This window comes from Lottia gigantea, assembly GCF_000327385.1.
Source record: "Lottia gigantea unplaced genomic scaffold LOTGIsca_80, whole genome shotgun sequence".
Taxonomy (NCBI): domain Eukaryota; kingdom Metazoa; phylum Mollusca; class Gastropoda; family Lottiidae; genus Lottia; species Lottia gigantea.
In genome coordinates, this window is record NW_008710663.1 from 1,165,448 (window position 1) to 1,184,074 (window position 18,627).

Sequence of the window (18,627 nt, forward strand, 5' to 3'; positions counted from 1 at the left end):
GTCTTGTTATTTAGACAATGGAAGGGTAGGCTGGCCCCAACATGTTTTGTTATTTGTCTGATACAGTCTCACAATCTGTGATGATTTACTACCAAAATTTTATTTAAAAAAAAACTTACAATGGGTCCAACTGGTCCAGGCATTCCAGGTAATCCAGGTTTACCTTGAGCTCCAGGAATACCAGGTGGTCCTAAAGGTCCTACTCCACCAGATGGTCCCTAAAATAAATCAAGAAGAGTAAACAATTTCTCTCAAGTGCAATCATTACCTGAAGTAGTCATACTATATTTATTTCAGTTGGGTGTCGTCTATCCAAAATGATAAGATTCATTGCTACTGTTCAATGGATTAAGTTTAACGACTTATCTTTGATCAATGATTTTTTATAGAGATGTGCCATGTCTCCTCTTTATTAGAATTTATAATGTAAATAGTGTGTCTTTCTTCAATTGGATTAGGCTCCATGACATATCTTTTTGGTCAATGTCATATATTCTGTCCAGTATATTTAAATATGTGGTCATTAACCAAAACAAAAATAGTTATATATACTTACAGGTGGTCCAGCGTTTCCTGCTTGTCCAGGGGCACCAGGTGCTCCAACATTACCTTGATTACCTTTAGGTCCAACTGATCCCTCAGAACCAGGCATTCCCTATAATAGAGAGGAAATCACAAATCACAAGTGTATTGTATAAACTTTTGTATGAAACCCATGTCTGAAGGTATCTCATTTGGATACTGATACTTGGTCCAAATACTAAAAGAAAGTATCCTGCATAGGCTTTAAAGATGTCCACACCACACATTGGACTGGTGTCATGATACTGACACAACCTTTTACCATACTCATGTTAAATCTGATTTCACATCATACCATCAAATGTTGCAAGTCACCAATACTTACAGGTGGTCCAACAGCACCAACTCGACCTCTTGGTCCCATAAAACCTCTCAAGCCCATCTCACCAGGGGCACCCATAGGTCCTTGCTCTCCAGGATCACCCTGATAAAGATAAGAGAAACATTCAATCAGACTATGGACAATACCGATAGTGTGAAAAGATGGAAAGTTTGCCAGTGGCATTTTGTAAATCTTTTTCAATTTTCAACTGTTTTAATATCATATATTTATATTCAATTTTCATGACAATAATTCTCATGCATGACATGGTCAATCTTCATAAAAAATAATATTATAATATTTACCTGTTCACCATCATGTCCAGGAGGTCCTGATGGACCAGGTTGTCCAGGGTGGCCCTGAAAAGATGAAAAATATTTTTAGAATAAACAAATAATTCCACTACATTCAACAGGTCTTCCGGAAATCCTATAACATGTTTACCTGAGTAACTTCTTCTCATTATTCTGGCCAGATTTTATATCTGATAAAATCCCTTTCATATTAAATCCCAGAGAGTTGTGCCCTTTATTTCATTATTATTTTGTAAATCCACTATAACTTTTAAGCTGATTTGTGTCCAAAATCATTGAAGATAAAAAAAAATGTACTTACTCTATGACCCTTCTCTCCAGGTAAACCAGGCATACCAGGGAAACCAGGTAAACCCTACAAAAAAAACAAATTTATTATTTTGTTCAGCAGCCTTAGTGGACATTAGTAATTGACACAGGGAAAACAGACTTGAATGAACTGTTATCTGAATGACCTTTTGGAAGCTATTAATGTCGTAAAATAAGAAAAGTGTAATACCTTACTACCAGGTTCACCAACTGGACCTCTGTCACCATCCATACCAGATCTACCCTATAAACATTATATATAAACATTATTAAAATATCATATCATATAAACATCATATCATATAAACATCATATCATATAAACAATATATATAAACAATATTAAAACATCATATCATATAAACATTATATATAAACAATATTAAAACATCATATCATATAAACAATATATATAAACAATATTAAAACATCATATCATATAAACATTATATATAAACATTATATAAACATCATATTATATAAACATTATATATAAACAATATTAAAACATCATATCATATAAACATTATATATAAACAATATTAAAACATCATATCATATAAACATTATTAAAACATCATATCATATAAACATTATATATAAACATTATATAAACATCATATTACATAAACAAATATCAGTGTCTTTGGTAAATATAGGATCTGGTCACCACTATTGTTGAGTTAGGTAAGATACATCGTATAGAAGATCTTGTTTCACAAAAAGTCTGTATCAAAGTTTATCTTCAATGTTAAAATCAATATGTTAAAGATAATCCAGATATAAAGATGTATTGTGAAACAGGAGTCACCTAGTGATTTTACTTTTCAGGCATAATAGATCATTTGTATGTCTACTTACCCTCTTTCCAGCAGGTCCTGGCATACCAGGCATACCAATTGGACCAATGATACCCTATAAAATAAAATATATAGATGTTACTGTTAGTCATTTGATAACATCTACAATTTTGGCAAGAGTTTCCAATGCACATAATAGACAATGATAATTTCAGCATTCAATGGTATTCCAATCAGTGAAAACTCAAAGATATCCTCTATTTGCTACAGAATTTACGACCTTACCAAAGCAGCAAAAACATTACCTACAACCTACAAGCCTATAGGTATTAAGTGACAATGTCATGAAAACCCCCTCATAAAGGAATGGTCCATGATTTTTTTTAGTTATAATCTTTTTATGTCTTTACCTGTTCACCAGGATTACCACTTTCACCCTTTTCACCATCAATACCAGCAGCTCCACCTCTACCAGGTAAACCAGTCATACCCATAGCACCTGGTGCTCCTCTCATAGCAAGCTGAAATTACACAATATTTTAATAACCATAAAAATGGTAGATACCCTTAATTCAGTTTCAGGTCCTTTTGAAGTCAGAACCTGTTTTCAAAACTGTTCAAGAAACCATAAAAACAGAATAAAATTATTGATAGCATGGTAAAACATGTAGGACACTATGAGCGTAAAGAGAAACTGTAAATATGAACCTACCATATGTTGACTGAGCATATTACGGAAAGCTTGAGCTTGGCTGGCACCAGATTTTTGGTCATTATTTAACTGTAAAGACAACAATATAACATGATTAGGTCGTAAAGTCACATAAGAAATGTAAATTTATTATAAGGAAACAGTCAGAAAGTTACACAAAAATAAACATAAGACAATAATTAGACATTAGATCTGCTGATAAAATATCAGAGAAGTTAACTTTTAAGGATTGAGAAAACCCATTTCAGTCAAGATTTACTTACAGGAATTACAAAGACATGACCAGGTGCTCCAGGTAAACCATTAGCACCATGAGTACCATCTCTTCCAGGAATACCCTAAAATATGATCAATAAACAGTACAGCTAAGTATAATGAAATAGAGAAAAATATATATAGAAAAGAAATGTCATACACAGTATGCTTTAATACTTCCATCAAAACTACATTCAAATATAATATGTTTGAATCTTATGAGAATAAGCTTTCATAGTAATGGAACAAATAAAAAAAATGTTAGAAAATAATAACATACCACTCCTCCTTTAGGACCAGGGGGTCCAGGTGGACCTCTACCTCCGGGTGGACCTGGGGGACCCTACAATACAATCAAAAAAATACATTTATATATACAATATAGTATTGGAATGCAGGAATTAAAGTTTTTAATCTAATTTCTAAAGGCCATATGTAGATATTGAGTCAGTAGAATAACATGGTATAATATAGTTACACCCACACTTTATACATTATTCTTAAAACAATACATTGTAGAAATCAAGGCCAATTTCTTGTTGCCATTAGAAATATAAAGGAGAGTTGTTTTATACTTCTTAAAATCTCATCAAGTTATTGAAATGATTGCAACACATAGTTCTGATCCTGATAACAGAAAATGAAAGTCTGATAACCTTCAATTACTTCAGAAAACCTAACTGAAACAGGGTATTGTTAATTCATAAATCATGGATCAGCTAAAATAACTGCCTAAGAGATTCAAAATTCATTGGACTATACCCTGCTTCTAGACGAAATGCATTATTCTTATAGGCCTAATCGTGGTTTGTGATTTAAAAGAAAATTGTTATTGTGCTGTTAGTTTGCAGGAACTAATAGAGTATATATTGTGTCTCAAATTTTTTTTAGGTGTTTAACCTTTAAGAGCTGTCTTTGAACCACCATCAAAGGTTATACCAGAAGCCCACACAAACTGAGTAGATATCACATGGAAATAAGCACATTTGAAGTTTCAAAATTGTGTACACCACATGTTATAGTAAAAAGTAAAGTTTTAACTTACAAATCTATATGCAAAGTCTGTTAATTCTCCAGAACTGTATTCATAATGTTCCTACAATTTCAAAATTAATCATAATAGTGACGACAACTACATGTATGACTACAACTTCATGACTAATGCAGCACCAATATGCTTAAAATTGAACAATGGAAATGCAAACAATTTTTGTCAAAGCACCCTACTCACCCTTCTACCACCTGCTCCACCATAAGCACCACCAGCTCCGTAAGAACCACCAGCACCACCAGCTCCATAGGAACTACTACCACCACCACCACCAGCTCCAAAGGCACCTTCAGCTCCACCACCTCCTGCTCCACCAGCCCCATAGGCACCTCCTTCGCCATAAGAACCTCCTTCACCATAGGAACCTCCTTCTCCATATCCACCTCCTTCTCCATATCCACCTCCTTCAGCACCTCCACCTCGTGCACCAAAACCTCCTCCAGCACCTCCAGCACCACCAGCACCCCAAGAACCACCACTACTTCCATTTACAAAGAAACCACCCTCACCACCAGCTCCGCCTGCACCGCCAGATTCATAACCATTCTCATAATAACCACCAGCACCAAAGGTAGAAAAAGGGTAATCACAGTCGGGAGTGTAATATTCACAATGTTCAAAAGCTGCTCCTGGATCAGGTATTATATATAAATCTTGAACATCACCCTATAATTCAAAATTAATGTTAACACAAAAATTGTTTTAACGAGAAGAAATCACCAATCTTATTCACTTTGCCAGAGTGCTGAATGGATCTTAATCTGATTTACTTTAAACTATGTTTAAAGCAACAGTCCAAAACTAGCTAGGTAAGTTTTCTTTGGCACTAGGTGCTAGAGGGATGAATGAATTCTTTGGAGAAAGTGTTGAGAGATTCAAGAAATACTTTCTTTTTGTTTCCATGAAAACTATTACTTACAGTAAAGCTTTTTCCCTCAGAAAAAACATTTCCACCAACAAAGATCATACCATCTCTGGGAAATTTTGCAGGTATCGATCTTTCTAAGTTGACAGATGCTTGCTGAATACAATTATGAACCAATGTTACTGAATTTCCTTTTACACTAATAGCTACACGATGCCAACTGAAAAACACAGAAATCATTTCAAGGTGATTTGTTTCTTACTAAAGTAACAACTAGTCAAATAATCCCACAACAACCCCAAACTTCTCTGTCATGAACTAACAGCTGAGTTAGATCCTATCACACTGGAAAGGCGTCCTTACTTAGCTAATATGGTGATGGAGCATGCTAGGGTCGCTATCAGCATGGTATAAGCATGATAGAAGCGCCAGATACCGCATGTGAGGTCCCATTGTCACCAATAATCACCGTTGAGATAGCCACGGCATCAGATTGTCTTTACACAAGTGTTGTAACACTTCCATAAACGCAATAAAAATGAAGAGCACTTGGCCCATATATTTTATTAGAAACATGTCTTGATAATGCAAGATAATAGCATATGTCATAGGTTGATAGAGACTGTTGCAGAATTTGTAACTTTAATGGAAAGCTTTCTCACGTTTTCATACATTTTAAGTTGGCGTAAGATCACAATTGGTCACAGTCACATGGGGCTATTAGTGACTTCATGCTAGTTCCTACTTATTATATAAAGCAATTGCCCTTAAAGCTTTATGTGCATATAGTTGCAAATTTCATAGAAACTTTTTATTAAAGACATTGTTTGAAAGAGTGTCATACATTTCACAAGGATAACAAGTTTGGATCATCACTTCTACAAAGATAGTAGCATCAGCTGATCCAGAGACAAACTTCTTGACTCTTGAAATTGATTTCCTTTACCGATATATTGGGACTGGATATGTTGAAAAAATGATTTATTTAAGATTAGAAGAAATCGCTGCATTATTCCAGTGTAACCAAGCACATGACATAATAATAAACACCCAATAGGCCTTATACATGTATGAGCCATATTGAATACAGAACAATGGATCACGAAATTTGCGTTTTCAACCTTGATTTAAGTGTCTCAAAACAATACGTCTCTGGCCTGAACTATGATCAAAAAGAAAGTTCCATACTTACAAACCATCATTAAAGGGTACATCAAATACAGGTGATTTACCAGGCCCTGGTTTTCTATTGGACCCAGAATAATGAAATTTAGGTTTTTTGCCAGTACTGAAAGACAATACTTCGTCACCAGTAACATCTTTTAAAATAGAAAATAATTTTCCTCGGACACCTTCATCTGGACGTATTGTAGCAATAATAGAAAAATCTTCAGGAAATCCATCTGAAATCATAGAGTAAAACATGTTGTAAGTTGGCATACTATAGCACCATTCAGTTACATGTTTGTCAAATTTTGGGGATTTAATTAGCCTAAATTACCTAGAAGAATGAGGAATAAAATAGGTTGCCTTTTCCTGTTGAGTTCAAAATATGGCAGGTCTGTGGGATCTCACTCAAGAAATTAAAAAAAAAATTGAATTGTGAATTCTGGCAGATATAAAGGGGCAAAAAAATGTTTATTGGGGGTAAACCATTTTTCAAGCCTCCCTGTCCCCCCACTGGTACAAATGTCCGAATGCAATGATGAATACTAAAACAATATGAAAACTCAGTTTTCAGATACATACCTACAAATGCATCTCTTAAAGGAACACTAAGATCTGATTCTTCTGAGATCCTATAAGCTACATCAGGATTTGTTTCATCTCGAGGACCTCCAGACGTTCGAGATCTATCGTAACAAAAACCTTCCTCGCTTGATACACCACTAGCATTTCTTATTCTAACAGCATCTAATAAATCAACACTTCCTAAAAAATAAAAATACATATATAGTATAGAGTAAGCGCTAATATTCCTGAGAATATCTCTGTAAAAAAACAACCAGACACAAGATGCCTTAAATACTAAGGTCCAATTTTGTTAATGATATTCTGAAAGAAAATCAACATGTGATGAAATCTTCTGTCTACTTTTCATTTTAACTGCCAATTTTTTTTTTTAATCATAAGAAGGAAGATATCAGATTTTGTTCACCCCAATTTTAATTTCTACATTTTGCACCCACATATTGTTTTATTTGTTTGTTTGTTTGTTGTTTTGTTCAAGGGCTAAATTGTAAACAGGCCTGGCCTAATCTATATACCAAAAAATATATTATTATTAAGATATACATCCACAGACATAGCAGATCCAATTATAGATTACCATTTGTCAATGCCTCATACAACCATTACCGGTATGTCAAAACTTTCATGACCTTTTCACATTCAAAAGCCATTCAGTTCTCATTTGGTTGTGTCAAAGTGACTTATTAGAAAATGCCTTGAAAAAAAATATTTTCATATTCAAACTCATCAACTTCTGAATTCAGCTTGTGACATTATAAAATACATGAGTATAATTTTGTGATCTTATAAAATACATGAGTATAATTTTGTGATCTTATAAAATACATGAGTATAATTTTGTGATCTTATCAAATGCATAAGTATAATTTTGTACACATGAGTATAACTTTGTGACCTTATAAAATACATGAGGATAATTTTGTGATCTTATAAAATACATGAGGACAATTTTGTGACCTTATTAAATACATGAATTATAATTTTGTGACCTTATAACAAACATGGTTTATAATTTTGTGATCTTATTAAATACATAAATATAATTTTGTGACCTTATAACATACATGAATTATAATTTTGTGACCTTATAAAATATGTAAGTATAATTTTGTGGCCTTATAAAATACATGAAGTATAATTTTGTGATCTATTAAAATACATAAGTATAGTTTTGTGACCTTATAACATACATGAATTATCATTTTGTGACCTTATAAAATACATAAGTATAGTTTTGTGATCTTATAAAGTACATAAGTATAGTTTTGTGACCTTATAACATACATGAATTATCATTTTGTGACCTTATAAAATACAAGAATTATAATTTTGTGACCTTATAAAATACATAAGTATAATTTTGTGACCTTATAAAATACATGAATTATAGTTTTGTGATCTTATAAAATACATAAGTATAGTTTTGTGACCTTATAACATATATGAATTATAATTTTGTGACCTTATAAAATACATAAGTATAGTTTTGTGACCTTATAAAATACAAGAATTATAATTTTGTGACCTTATAAAATACATAAGTATAGTTTTGTAACCTTATAAAATACATGAATTATAATTTTGTGATCTTATAAAATACATAAGTATAGTTTTGTGACCTTATAACATATATGAATTATAATTTTGTGACCTTATAAAATACATGAATTAAAATTTTGTGATCTTATTAAATACATAAATATAATTTTGTGACCTTATAACATACATGAATTATAATTTTGTGACCTTATAAAATACGTAAGTATAATTTTGTGGCCTTATAAAATACATGAATTATAATTTTGTGATCTTATAAAATACATAAGTATAGTTTTGTGACCTTATAACATACATGAATTATCATTTTGTGACCTTATAAAATACATGAAGTATAGTTTTGTGATCTTATAACATATATGAATTATAATTTTGTGACCTTATAAAATACAAGAATTATAATTTTGTGACCTTATAAAATACATAAGTATAGTTTTGTAACCTTATAAAATACATGAATTCTAATTTTGTGATCTTATAAAATACATAAGTATAGTTTTGTGACCTTATAACATATATGAATTATAATTTTGTGACCTTATAAAATACATGAATTAAAATTTTGTGATCTTATTAAATACATGAGTATAGTTTTGTGACCTCATAACATACACAAAGATGATTTTGTGACCTTATAAAAAGGTCATGAATATAATTTTGTGATTTTAAAAAGAAATAAGGATAATTTTGTGACTTATAAAAAAATATCTCACAGTTTGCAAACGATTATGATGAGTTTGAATAACAATACTTTAAGAATTCAGCAAGTTTTAAACAAACAAACAATGTAATTGGTCTGCAACATGCAGGAAAATATAGTCAGTGACATTTTAAAAATCTATCCTAATGTCTTCAATTCAATTATGTGCCTTTCAAACAAAACTGTTAAGTTCATATATAAATCTTAACAAAAACTAGTGAAATGCAGAATTGAATAGTTTTAAACACAGTGTGTACAACAATTTCGGCTAAATTATGCATTTTGTGTCAGTGTCTGTTATTCAATGAAATCTCAAGTCAGATGTTTTAAATATAAGGAATTAAGTAAAAAAAAAAAAACATTGAACATAAATCTTGTAACTCTATCTTTATTTGAGAAAGAGTTAGTTGAGATATTTTTGAGATAAAAATCTGTTTTAAAGATACACTAAAATAACTTCAAAAGAGGTGAACAATGAAAATACTTCAGAAAATATACTATTCTTACGTTCTTATTTTATGTTATGTTATATATATATTATATTAAGTTATTCAGGTCATGTTATGTTATACATATTATGTTAAGTTATTCAGGTTTTGTTATGTTATACATATTATGTTATTTATTTAACGGATAATTCGAGCATTCTGAGAACCATTTCAATTCTGGCCCACCTCAGTGAGGTGGTATTGGAACAGTTCTCAAAATGGAATCAATAAATTGGTGTAATGTGTAAACGGTAACGCTTCACTGCGCATGCCTCACAAGCGAACTTCATCTTTTCCATTTGGAAGTTTGTCCTTATTCAGTGAAATAATTACATTTAGATGTCTTAGATTACATCACAGTGACTACAAGGGTTAATTTCACTTTCTCAAGAAGAATTCCACGGATAACCATTCTGAGAATGCTTTTCATTTACACTACAACTGAAGAACCGTTCTCAGACCACAATGATTTTCTGATGTGGACCATGAGTGTCAATATATTAATTAAACTTGAAAAATAATGAAAGGAACATCTACATATTTTATACTATTATCTCAGGTTCTCAGTGATTTTATTATCATCTGGTCCTTTTCCAATCTATCATCATTTTTATGTCCGTCATTTTTCTACCTAACCAAGCAAATAGTGTCACAAGCTTTTAACACTCTTTCAAACTCAGTGTCTGTCCTAAATGATAGGGAATGTTCATGGAATTCTATTTAAGTGCTTAAAAGCATTACTTTCATCAACGAAATCTCAGTATCAGATAGATTCTTTAAGCGAACCCCTCCATCTTCCCTAATCCTATTATGTAAATTAATATACTTTATACAAACAAATCCATAGACAAAGGAGCAAAATGTGCATGTAAGATAAAACAATAATGAATATTCTTCAAACTGAACCTTTGTCAATGATGCAATTGATAGTTTTAAGAAACAAAATTCACCATTTCTAATTCTGTGAAAGCTACTTAATACTGGAAGTGTTACTTTAAGCAAAAAATAAATTGCAGATGCCAACTTTGGAATCCCCATATTTTACAAAATAAACATAAAATTTCTTTAAATGTAAATAATAAAAACCAAATTAGCTCCATTATATCTCTGTAACCAGAAAAATTTTACACTTAAACTCCATATACATTTAGATTCATATTTTGCATGTTCAGCAAATTTATGACAGAGTGTGCAGCTTTATAGAGTATGTTGTCTTTCTCTGATAAAACACATATATATATAATCTAGAGAGATAGTGGGAGTAAGTCTGGTATTTTATAAGCCATTAGTATGAAATGTCGACTACATGTTTGAAAGACTGCATATTTAAGATTTGTTATCCATAATTGAGTTTCTATGTACTGGCAAGTTTCTATCCACCTTTGTTTATGTGCACGCTTGACAAAAAAACTCATAGAATTTTTTTTAGCAGGTCGAGCTGGCTTTTACAAACCTTTAGTAGAATTTGAACCATATGACACAAAATATTTTTTACAGTTTTATATGATACTATAGTTCCATGTTTAGCTAAAGTGGATCAACACCATTTAGCAATTAGTCACACCTAATTTCTGTTTTGACTAATCAACACAGCAATTCCGTTGCAATTGTAAATGTTCTGGTAGTAGACACCAGATTGATCTAGTTAATGACATCTTAAATAATATAATAAAATATTAATACTATAGATACAACTATTTCTAGCTTAATCATAGAGAAAATGGATGTCAGAATATGGTGTTTTTGATTTTCAAATGTGATACAGGCTGTGTGTAACAGCACAAATTGAAGCCTGCAAGAACATATTCGAAATCACAGAAGAAAATGTTTTGACTACAACCACTGATGCCAATAGTTGAAAGATACAAATCAACAAAATACACATGCATCTTCTCTTTGATATATGTCTACATAGATAACTGATATGTATCTTTATCTGAGACATAATCAATGTGAATGTTGGTGTGTGTGGAATGTCTATCAGCGAGGAATACAGTAGAGTTAATTAGGTTCACAACACTTTATATTTTTCTCATCATTGATAGCCATTGATAACCCTACCATCCCATCCAGTCTCAAAATGTCTGACTGATTCCTTTTCTAATGTTTTTTGTCTGGTGTAATGTCAAGTGCAACGTGACATATGATTTGTTTAAATGTTAGTCTTCATAGATACCATACTGTATCCATCTTTTTTTAACTTAAAGCGATAGTCAAACTTGTGTAAAGTGAAATAGGGACACTGATAGCCTTGATTTGCACCATTCCAGTCAAATGTCTGTATTTCTAAAATTAAACGCATTATGACTATTGCAAAATCTGCTAATAATTGCAAGAACCAAATATGTCTGACTATCATTGCTTCCGATACACATAAGAAGCTTAGAAACCCTTTTTACAATCCTTTTAATAGCCACAATGTTAAAAGAGCTACTGTGCTATAATGACAATCATAGAGGACTGAATTTTATGATGCAATTCGGCTAAAATTTGTGATTTAAAAAAAAAGGTGTGACAAAGAAGAAGAGAAGTGGGGGTGTCCAAGTTTAGATTTTGTCATTGATCCCATGTGGTTGGAAAGTTTTCAATCTAATGATCCAATGGAGATCAATGGAGCACCTGTTGGCTGTTTATTCTGTTAGGTCCGGTTTGGTTCCCAGTTGTTTGATTATTTAGTAGTCGAGATTTTGACAGCCTTCATTCAACTGGCTAATAACCTTACAGATGCTCTAGAAGAAGCTATATTGGAAACAATTGGCAATTTACAAGAGCCTTTTTTCCAACTCTCAACTCTATTAGAGTACACTGAGGATGACTCGGTAGAGCAAAATATATTAAGCTCACTGATAATCAGGGATAATAGATCGCTTAACCAATCTTTTTCTCTAATAAAATAAAAAGGTGGTCAAAATATGGTGCTTTCGGACAACTTGACCCTGAATGCATTCTAAATGGTATATACATTTCTAATGTGACATCAAATAAGGAATACGTTTCGTACATGCAGACCTGTAGGTTGAACACTGACCCGGTTTCCTTTGTATTCAAATGTACCAGTATATGTGACAATGGAAAATATCAACATGAAATTTGAACAGTCAACAACCACATCTGGAAGCTCTTATGTTATGTTTTCATTCATTGACTTCCATTCACGTAAAATGATTTTGCCGTTTGAATTATCGGGGAGGTGACCACTAACATTTTTTCTTCACATGGTTTCCATATTTCTTTGATTTCTTCATGTTATTTGGTTGCCAGATGTACTGGTCTATAAATGGTTCTTAATCTGCTGTAGAGAAACCAGGTTTTCTTCCTGTACATGTACTGGTGTCAATAATATTCCCTTGGAAATAGGTCATTTTTGTCTTTCTTAAATTAGTAAATAGAATCATATAGGTGTAGATACATCTTAAGTCATGTTATTACAGATGCTGATGTCAAGTTTTAAAGACTGTGATTTTTAGAAACAATTCATTTAGTAAGTCAGTCGCAGGAAAGATCAGATCATTATGGCATGAAGAAAGATCATTTTGTCATGAAGGAAGATCCTTGCATCATAAAGTGATATCCTGACATAAAGGAAGTTAGATCCTCATGCATAAAGCTAAACTCTGCTGTCATAAAGTGAGATCTTCATGTGATGAAGGAAGACCTTACAAAGTTCCTCAGTCCATAAAGAAAGATTAAGTCGACCCTAGCTTCTCTGACTCAACTACCTCTGGCTAATAATATTATTACATCATTACAACAATCACAATAATAATGAATCATATTGTTGGCACAGACGATGGAGTTTTGTCTGTTAAAAACAAAAAAAATTGTTATGACACACAATGGACTTTGTCACATGACTTGTTTTTCATGTGACCATAAGATTCAAAATGCACAAGACTCAAAACATTTGTTCAGAATTCAAGCAACACACAACCCACTTTTGTCACAGAACAATGAAAATCTGTCGTGTGCGTTTTGGCTTTAGATTGTTCTTCAAAGTACATCACCCACCCAGTTAAGATAAAGTCCATAGTTATTAATATTTCAACAAGTAGAATGATTAAATGATAATTTATGGGGAGAGTGAACTGTTTAGAATAACAACATTAAGTGTTAAATGAATATTCAAATTAGAAAGAAAAGTTTTATCAATTATCTTAACAGAACATAATGTTGAGAATAACCTACATTCTTTGACTGCCTGGGCTATACTACAATTTTGTTATAAAACTTGGATACACATTTATTTTTCTGCTGGAACCCTCAGTTGTTGAATATAACAGACCTCATATATTTACTGTCAACAGAATACAAGTTATTTATCCCAAGACCTATTTCAATCCCAAAAATCCAGATTAACTTACAGAAGCTATTCTACTTCTGATGGTGCATTAGGAAGGATTAGGTCCACTGACAATTCAAAGCAGCTTATCAGATCAGCTAGATTCTGACAGCTCAGCTCAATGACCAGATCCAACTTTTGATCAACTGATGGCAACTTAATGGTATTTTTTGGTTATGAGTAGGCTCAAACTAACTTAAATCATATATAGACACAGTTTTATGGAACAACAATCACTGGTTAAAGTTTTATGCAACGTTACGACGTGTTTCCCCCGTCGTCCTCAGGCACATAATGAGAAGAAGTGATGGGCAAACTATATATACATTAATGCTTATTATTAGAACATACAAGAGATAAATGGTTTATTGATACATTACATTAAATTTTAACAATAAGAGTTGGAAATTGTTTATTAAATACATTTATGGATATGAATAATTACAAGTTGATAAGTTTATTATTCATATTCATAAATGTATTTAAAAAACAATTTCCAACTTTAAGCATAGTTAGTTATATGAACAATGTAGTTTCTATTAATAAAAGACTCCAATACTAGCAATAGTTGTTTATTTAATCTTCAATTAATCTTTTTTAATTCATTTACTTTATTTCAATTATATTACTTAATCAGCCTGTATGTTATTTTAAGAATTATATACCTCTTATTGTACCTGTTAAAATTTAATGTAATGTATCAATAAACCATTTATCTCTTGTGTGTTCTTAATAATAAGCATTAATGTATATATAGTTTGCCCATCACTTCTTCTCATTATGTGCCTGAGGACGACGGGGGAAACACGTCGAAACGTTGTATAAACTTTAACATAAAGCTGTGTCTATATATCGTACTCACAATTGCTAAATGCCATTCAAAGACTTTAACTTAAATCAGTGACTGTTTAGATTCTGATGGTGTTTGCCAGGTATTGGATTTCCAGTTGCTTTCAGAGTCTGTCATTTCCAAGTTTGACCTAAACCAATTTCATAATTCATCATAAGTGTGAGGTTACTGACCTGGTATTGAGGAGAAATTCCATAAGAGAAGAGCACACTATCAGGTTAAAAGTTTGTCACAAGCTGTCTTGGGTCATTTGAAATCTGATATTTTCCATATTCCATAATAAATGGTATATGACTTCCAAAACCTCTTAGAGAAAATGTGGAAGTAAACCAAAATATATCTACAATTGTCCTAAACAGACTGCGGAAACTACACGTTGGTATTTCCTGTTAAATTCCTGTTTTGACAACAGACACACTAGTCTGGATTGTGACCTCATTCTAATGCCACAATATGTGTAACCTGAAATTCTTGTAGGAGTAAAATCATAATTACAGACATGGCAGAGGCCATCAGAGATTAATCTTACCTTGGTCTCAGAAACAGGAATTGTTTGGCTAGGCTAATCTATAATAGTGTTCACACCTGCCGAAATGAGAACCTTCTTAAGGACTGGATTACCAATTATCAAACAATATATTTCATATTTTAGATCTTAAACAACTAGATGAACAAATTTCTAGTACTTCAATTTTCAGTGAGAGGAATTTTTAAAGGAATTATGCCATTTCCAAACTTCTGAAGAATATTTACATATATCCAAAGCCCAAATCAACCTCCAAGAAATAGTGAACCATGGTATTTACAGATTACCTTGAACAACAGTAGGTTGACACTATTGATTTCTGTGGTTTGAACGAAGTATCTCTTAAATGCACCGAATGTATGTTCATTAAATTCTTTAAGTGTGTTGATGTAGAGCCTTCAAGAGAGCTTGTTCTTGATTTCTGAATTTAGCCATCAATAATACAAATGATGAAATCAAATGGCACAGTGTTTCATGTTTTTTAATAGTTTGACATACTATTTTATGAATTTTGGACCAAAGCCATCTCTTTAACGGTTGAAGATGCAACAACTTGCATACAGAAAAACAAGATTGGGACAAAGATTTCTAGATAGCTTTTATCAAAACTGAGGTTAACAAAATTTGTACTTTGGAATTTAATGGCCAAGATATCATGAAACTAACAGCCTATAAAAAATTCTCAAGATATCAAACATCTGTAGGGCGTAAAGAGAAATTAGTGAACTGTCAGGTTTAAAGATTCTACTGACATAATCTACTTATCTAAAAATATCAAATCTAGAGCAATTTCAACTTCAGAGGTTATCTTATGGCATACTTCTACAAGTTACTTTTAACAACATTACTGTACTAAGTACCTCTTACACTGAACTAGAACTTCTAGTCTACTTCAAGTGCAATTATGTAACATATTCGATATAATTGTGAATATATTGCACACCCCTTCTCACCATGCATCCAGTGAATCTGATTAAAACAAGATAACTGAATATAATTAGACTTGATTATTGATAACTCTTTATCCTCAAAATTATATTACATCTAAAGATATATTTCATTTGTCTAAATTTTCAATGTGTACCTAATTCTATGATATAATAATTTGAGAGTTTCAATGTAGTATTACTGTATTGAATGAGGAAAAGCTAAACACTTAGGTTTTGTTATTCAATAATCAGTAGGCCTATCACTAGAAAATATCAATATAATTCTGGTCCAAGGCAATACATAAAAATAACAAGTATAAGAACATCATACAAATTAATAGTACAAATGAAAATTGATAACAATACAAATTGAAAATCACAAATACAAAGCATAATAGTAACAGAAGAACAATTGTTATTCAAGCATCACACTTGCAGTCCATATAGCCCTTTCTTACATTTCATAATGCTATTTAATGAAATATAGCCATTCCAATCAAACTTTATAAACAAACAGTTGAAGTCTGTCAAGTTATCACAAGATGAAATCAAAGTGATAGTTTGAAATTGTTATGATTATTGTCTTGACTCATTCACCAATAGCCCTGTCTTGTTGTGGGAATTATTAACACTATAACATAAGATATAAATCTTTATTTATAAATATTTATATAACAGCAAATCAAACCATCTGTAAATTATTCTAGGAGGTAAAATATCCTAAATACTTCACGTTAAATTTATTATCTATTGCCTGGAAGCTAAGCCCAACTTAAATTTCATAGCAGGTGCATTGCACATTTTCTTTAGAAAAGTTTTGTTTTTAAGTCCTTCCGATCCATTAATGGCATCATTTAATTTATTTACGTGCTATACAACCAAGATCATATGGCCAAACGATTAAAAATGGAGGCAGCATCACATTGGTCCTTATTTTATGAAAAACTTGATTTTATTTATTGTCATGTCACGTCAAAGATTTCTTTTTAAGGTTTATCCTCATGAGTGCAAATGATTATCTGGTAGCTTAACTAAAATCAAAGCACTGAAATCAGTATCACAAAAGCTGATAAAAAAAATTATATTTAAGGACCTTTGTGCTAGTGACATCATAGAGTAGAGTTGAATCGCAACCACAGATTTCTAACTGAAAATTAGAATTTGCAAATTGATGATATCAGTGTCCCCAATTCACATAAAAGGTTTAGAAAACTTTTTTACAATCCCTTTAACAACACAGGAAACTTATTACAGTTATTCTGAATAAATCTTATAGAGCAATAAACTTCACTGAGCAGTCATCTTAGTGTGTAAACTTTACAAGATCATATCTTGATGGAGAAATATTTCAATAATTGTGCTATTGTATCCTTGACTGCAAATCCAACTCTGTAGATGTGAGAAATTTGTCAAGATGTTTTTTGGTATGTGCATTTTATGTGCAACTTGAACTCTGTGAAACAAAAATTAAAGCCATTGAGCTTTGGGGGTGATGATATCAGACCATTTATTTTTCATAATGAACAACCATTGTTCATATACAATTATTAACTTGAAATGAAATGAATGGAGTTTTACGTACTTCTTTTCCTATTAATTTGAGAAAAAAGAATAATGACTTCTCAAATCCCTGTCTCTTACATACAGATGACTGCATCTTACACCTCAGATGACTGTCTTTCAGATCACCGTCGTTAAGACTTCAGATCACTGTCAAGATCACTATCTTTTCTCAAATCACTGTCTTTCATATCTCAGATCACTGTTTTCATACTCAGATCACCGTCTTTCAGACCTCAGATCACTGTTATCATACCTCAGATCACTGTTTTCATACCACAAATCAGTTTTCATACCTCAGATCAGTGTCTTTCAGACCTCAGATCACTGTTATCATATCTCAGATCACTGTTTTCATACCACAAATCACTGTTTTCATACCTCAGATCAATGTCTTTCATACCTCAGATCACTGTTTTCATATCTCAGATCACTGTCTTTCATACCTCAGATCACTGTTTTCATATCTCAAATCACTGTTTTCATACCACAAATCAGATTTCGTTAAGATTTCATATCACTGTCAAGATCACTATCTTTTCTCAAATCACTGTCTTTCATATCTCAGATCACTGTTTTCATACCTCAGATCACCGTCTTTCTGATCAGATCACTGTTTTCATATCTCAGATCACTGTCTTTCATACCTCAGATCACTGTTTCATATCTCAAATCACTGTTTTCATATCTCAGATCACTGTTTTTTCATACCTCAGA

General features: G+C 31.8%; 1 protein-coding gene across 1 annotated transcript in view; it reads right to left on the reverse strand.

Annotated features, from left to right (window-relative positions):
- LOTGIDRAFT_168952 (hypothetical protein) overlaps positions 1-18,627 on the reverse strand; it is a gene marked incomplete at both ends in the record, with an annotated part of 29,812 nt that overhangs the window by 8,696 nt on the left and 2,489 nt on the right. Inside the window, 16 exons of the mRNA XM_009067235.1 lie at positions 120-218; positions 557-655; positions 908-1,006; positions 1,210-1,263; positions 1,520-1,573; positions 1,718-1,771; positions 2,388-2,441; positions 2,737-2,847; positions 3,039-3,107; positions 3,302-3,376; positions 3,574-3,636; positions 4,339-4,389; positions 4,525-5,010; positions 5,264-5,429; positions 6,402-6,612; positions 6,959-7,141. Of these exons, the coding sequence (XP_009065483.1) occupies positions 120-218; positions 557-655; positions 908-1,006; positions 1,210-1,263; positions 1,520-1,573; positions 1,718-1,771; positions 2,388-2,441; positions 2,737-2,847; positions 3,039-3,107; positions 3,302-3,376; positions 3,574-3,636; positions 4,339-4,389; positions 4,525-5,010; positions 5,264-5,429; positions 6,402-6,612; positions 6,959-7,141 (1,928 nt within the window). The remainder of the gene's footprint in view (positions 1-119; positions 219-556; positions 656-907; positions 1,007-1,209; positions 1,264-1,519; positions 1,574-1,717; positions 1,772-2,387; positions 2,442-2,736; positions 2,848-3,038; positions 3,108-3,301; positions 3,377-3,573; positions 3,637-4,338; positions 4,390-4,524; positions 5,011-5,263; positions 5,430-6,401; positions 6,613-6,958; positions 7,142-18,627) is intronic.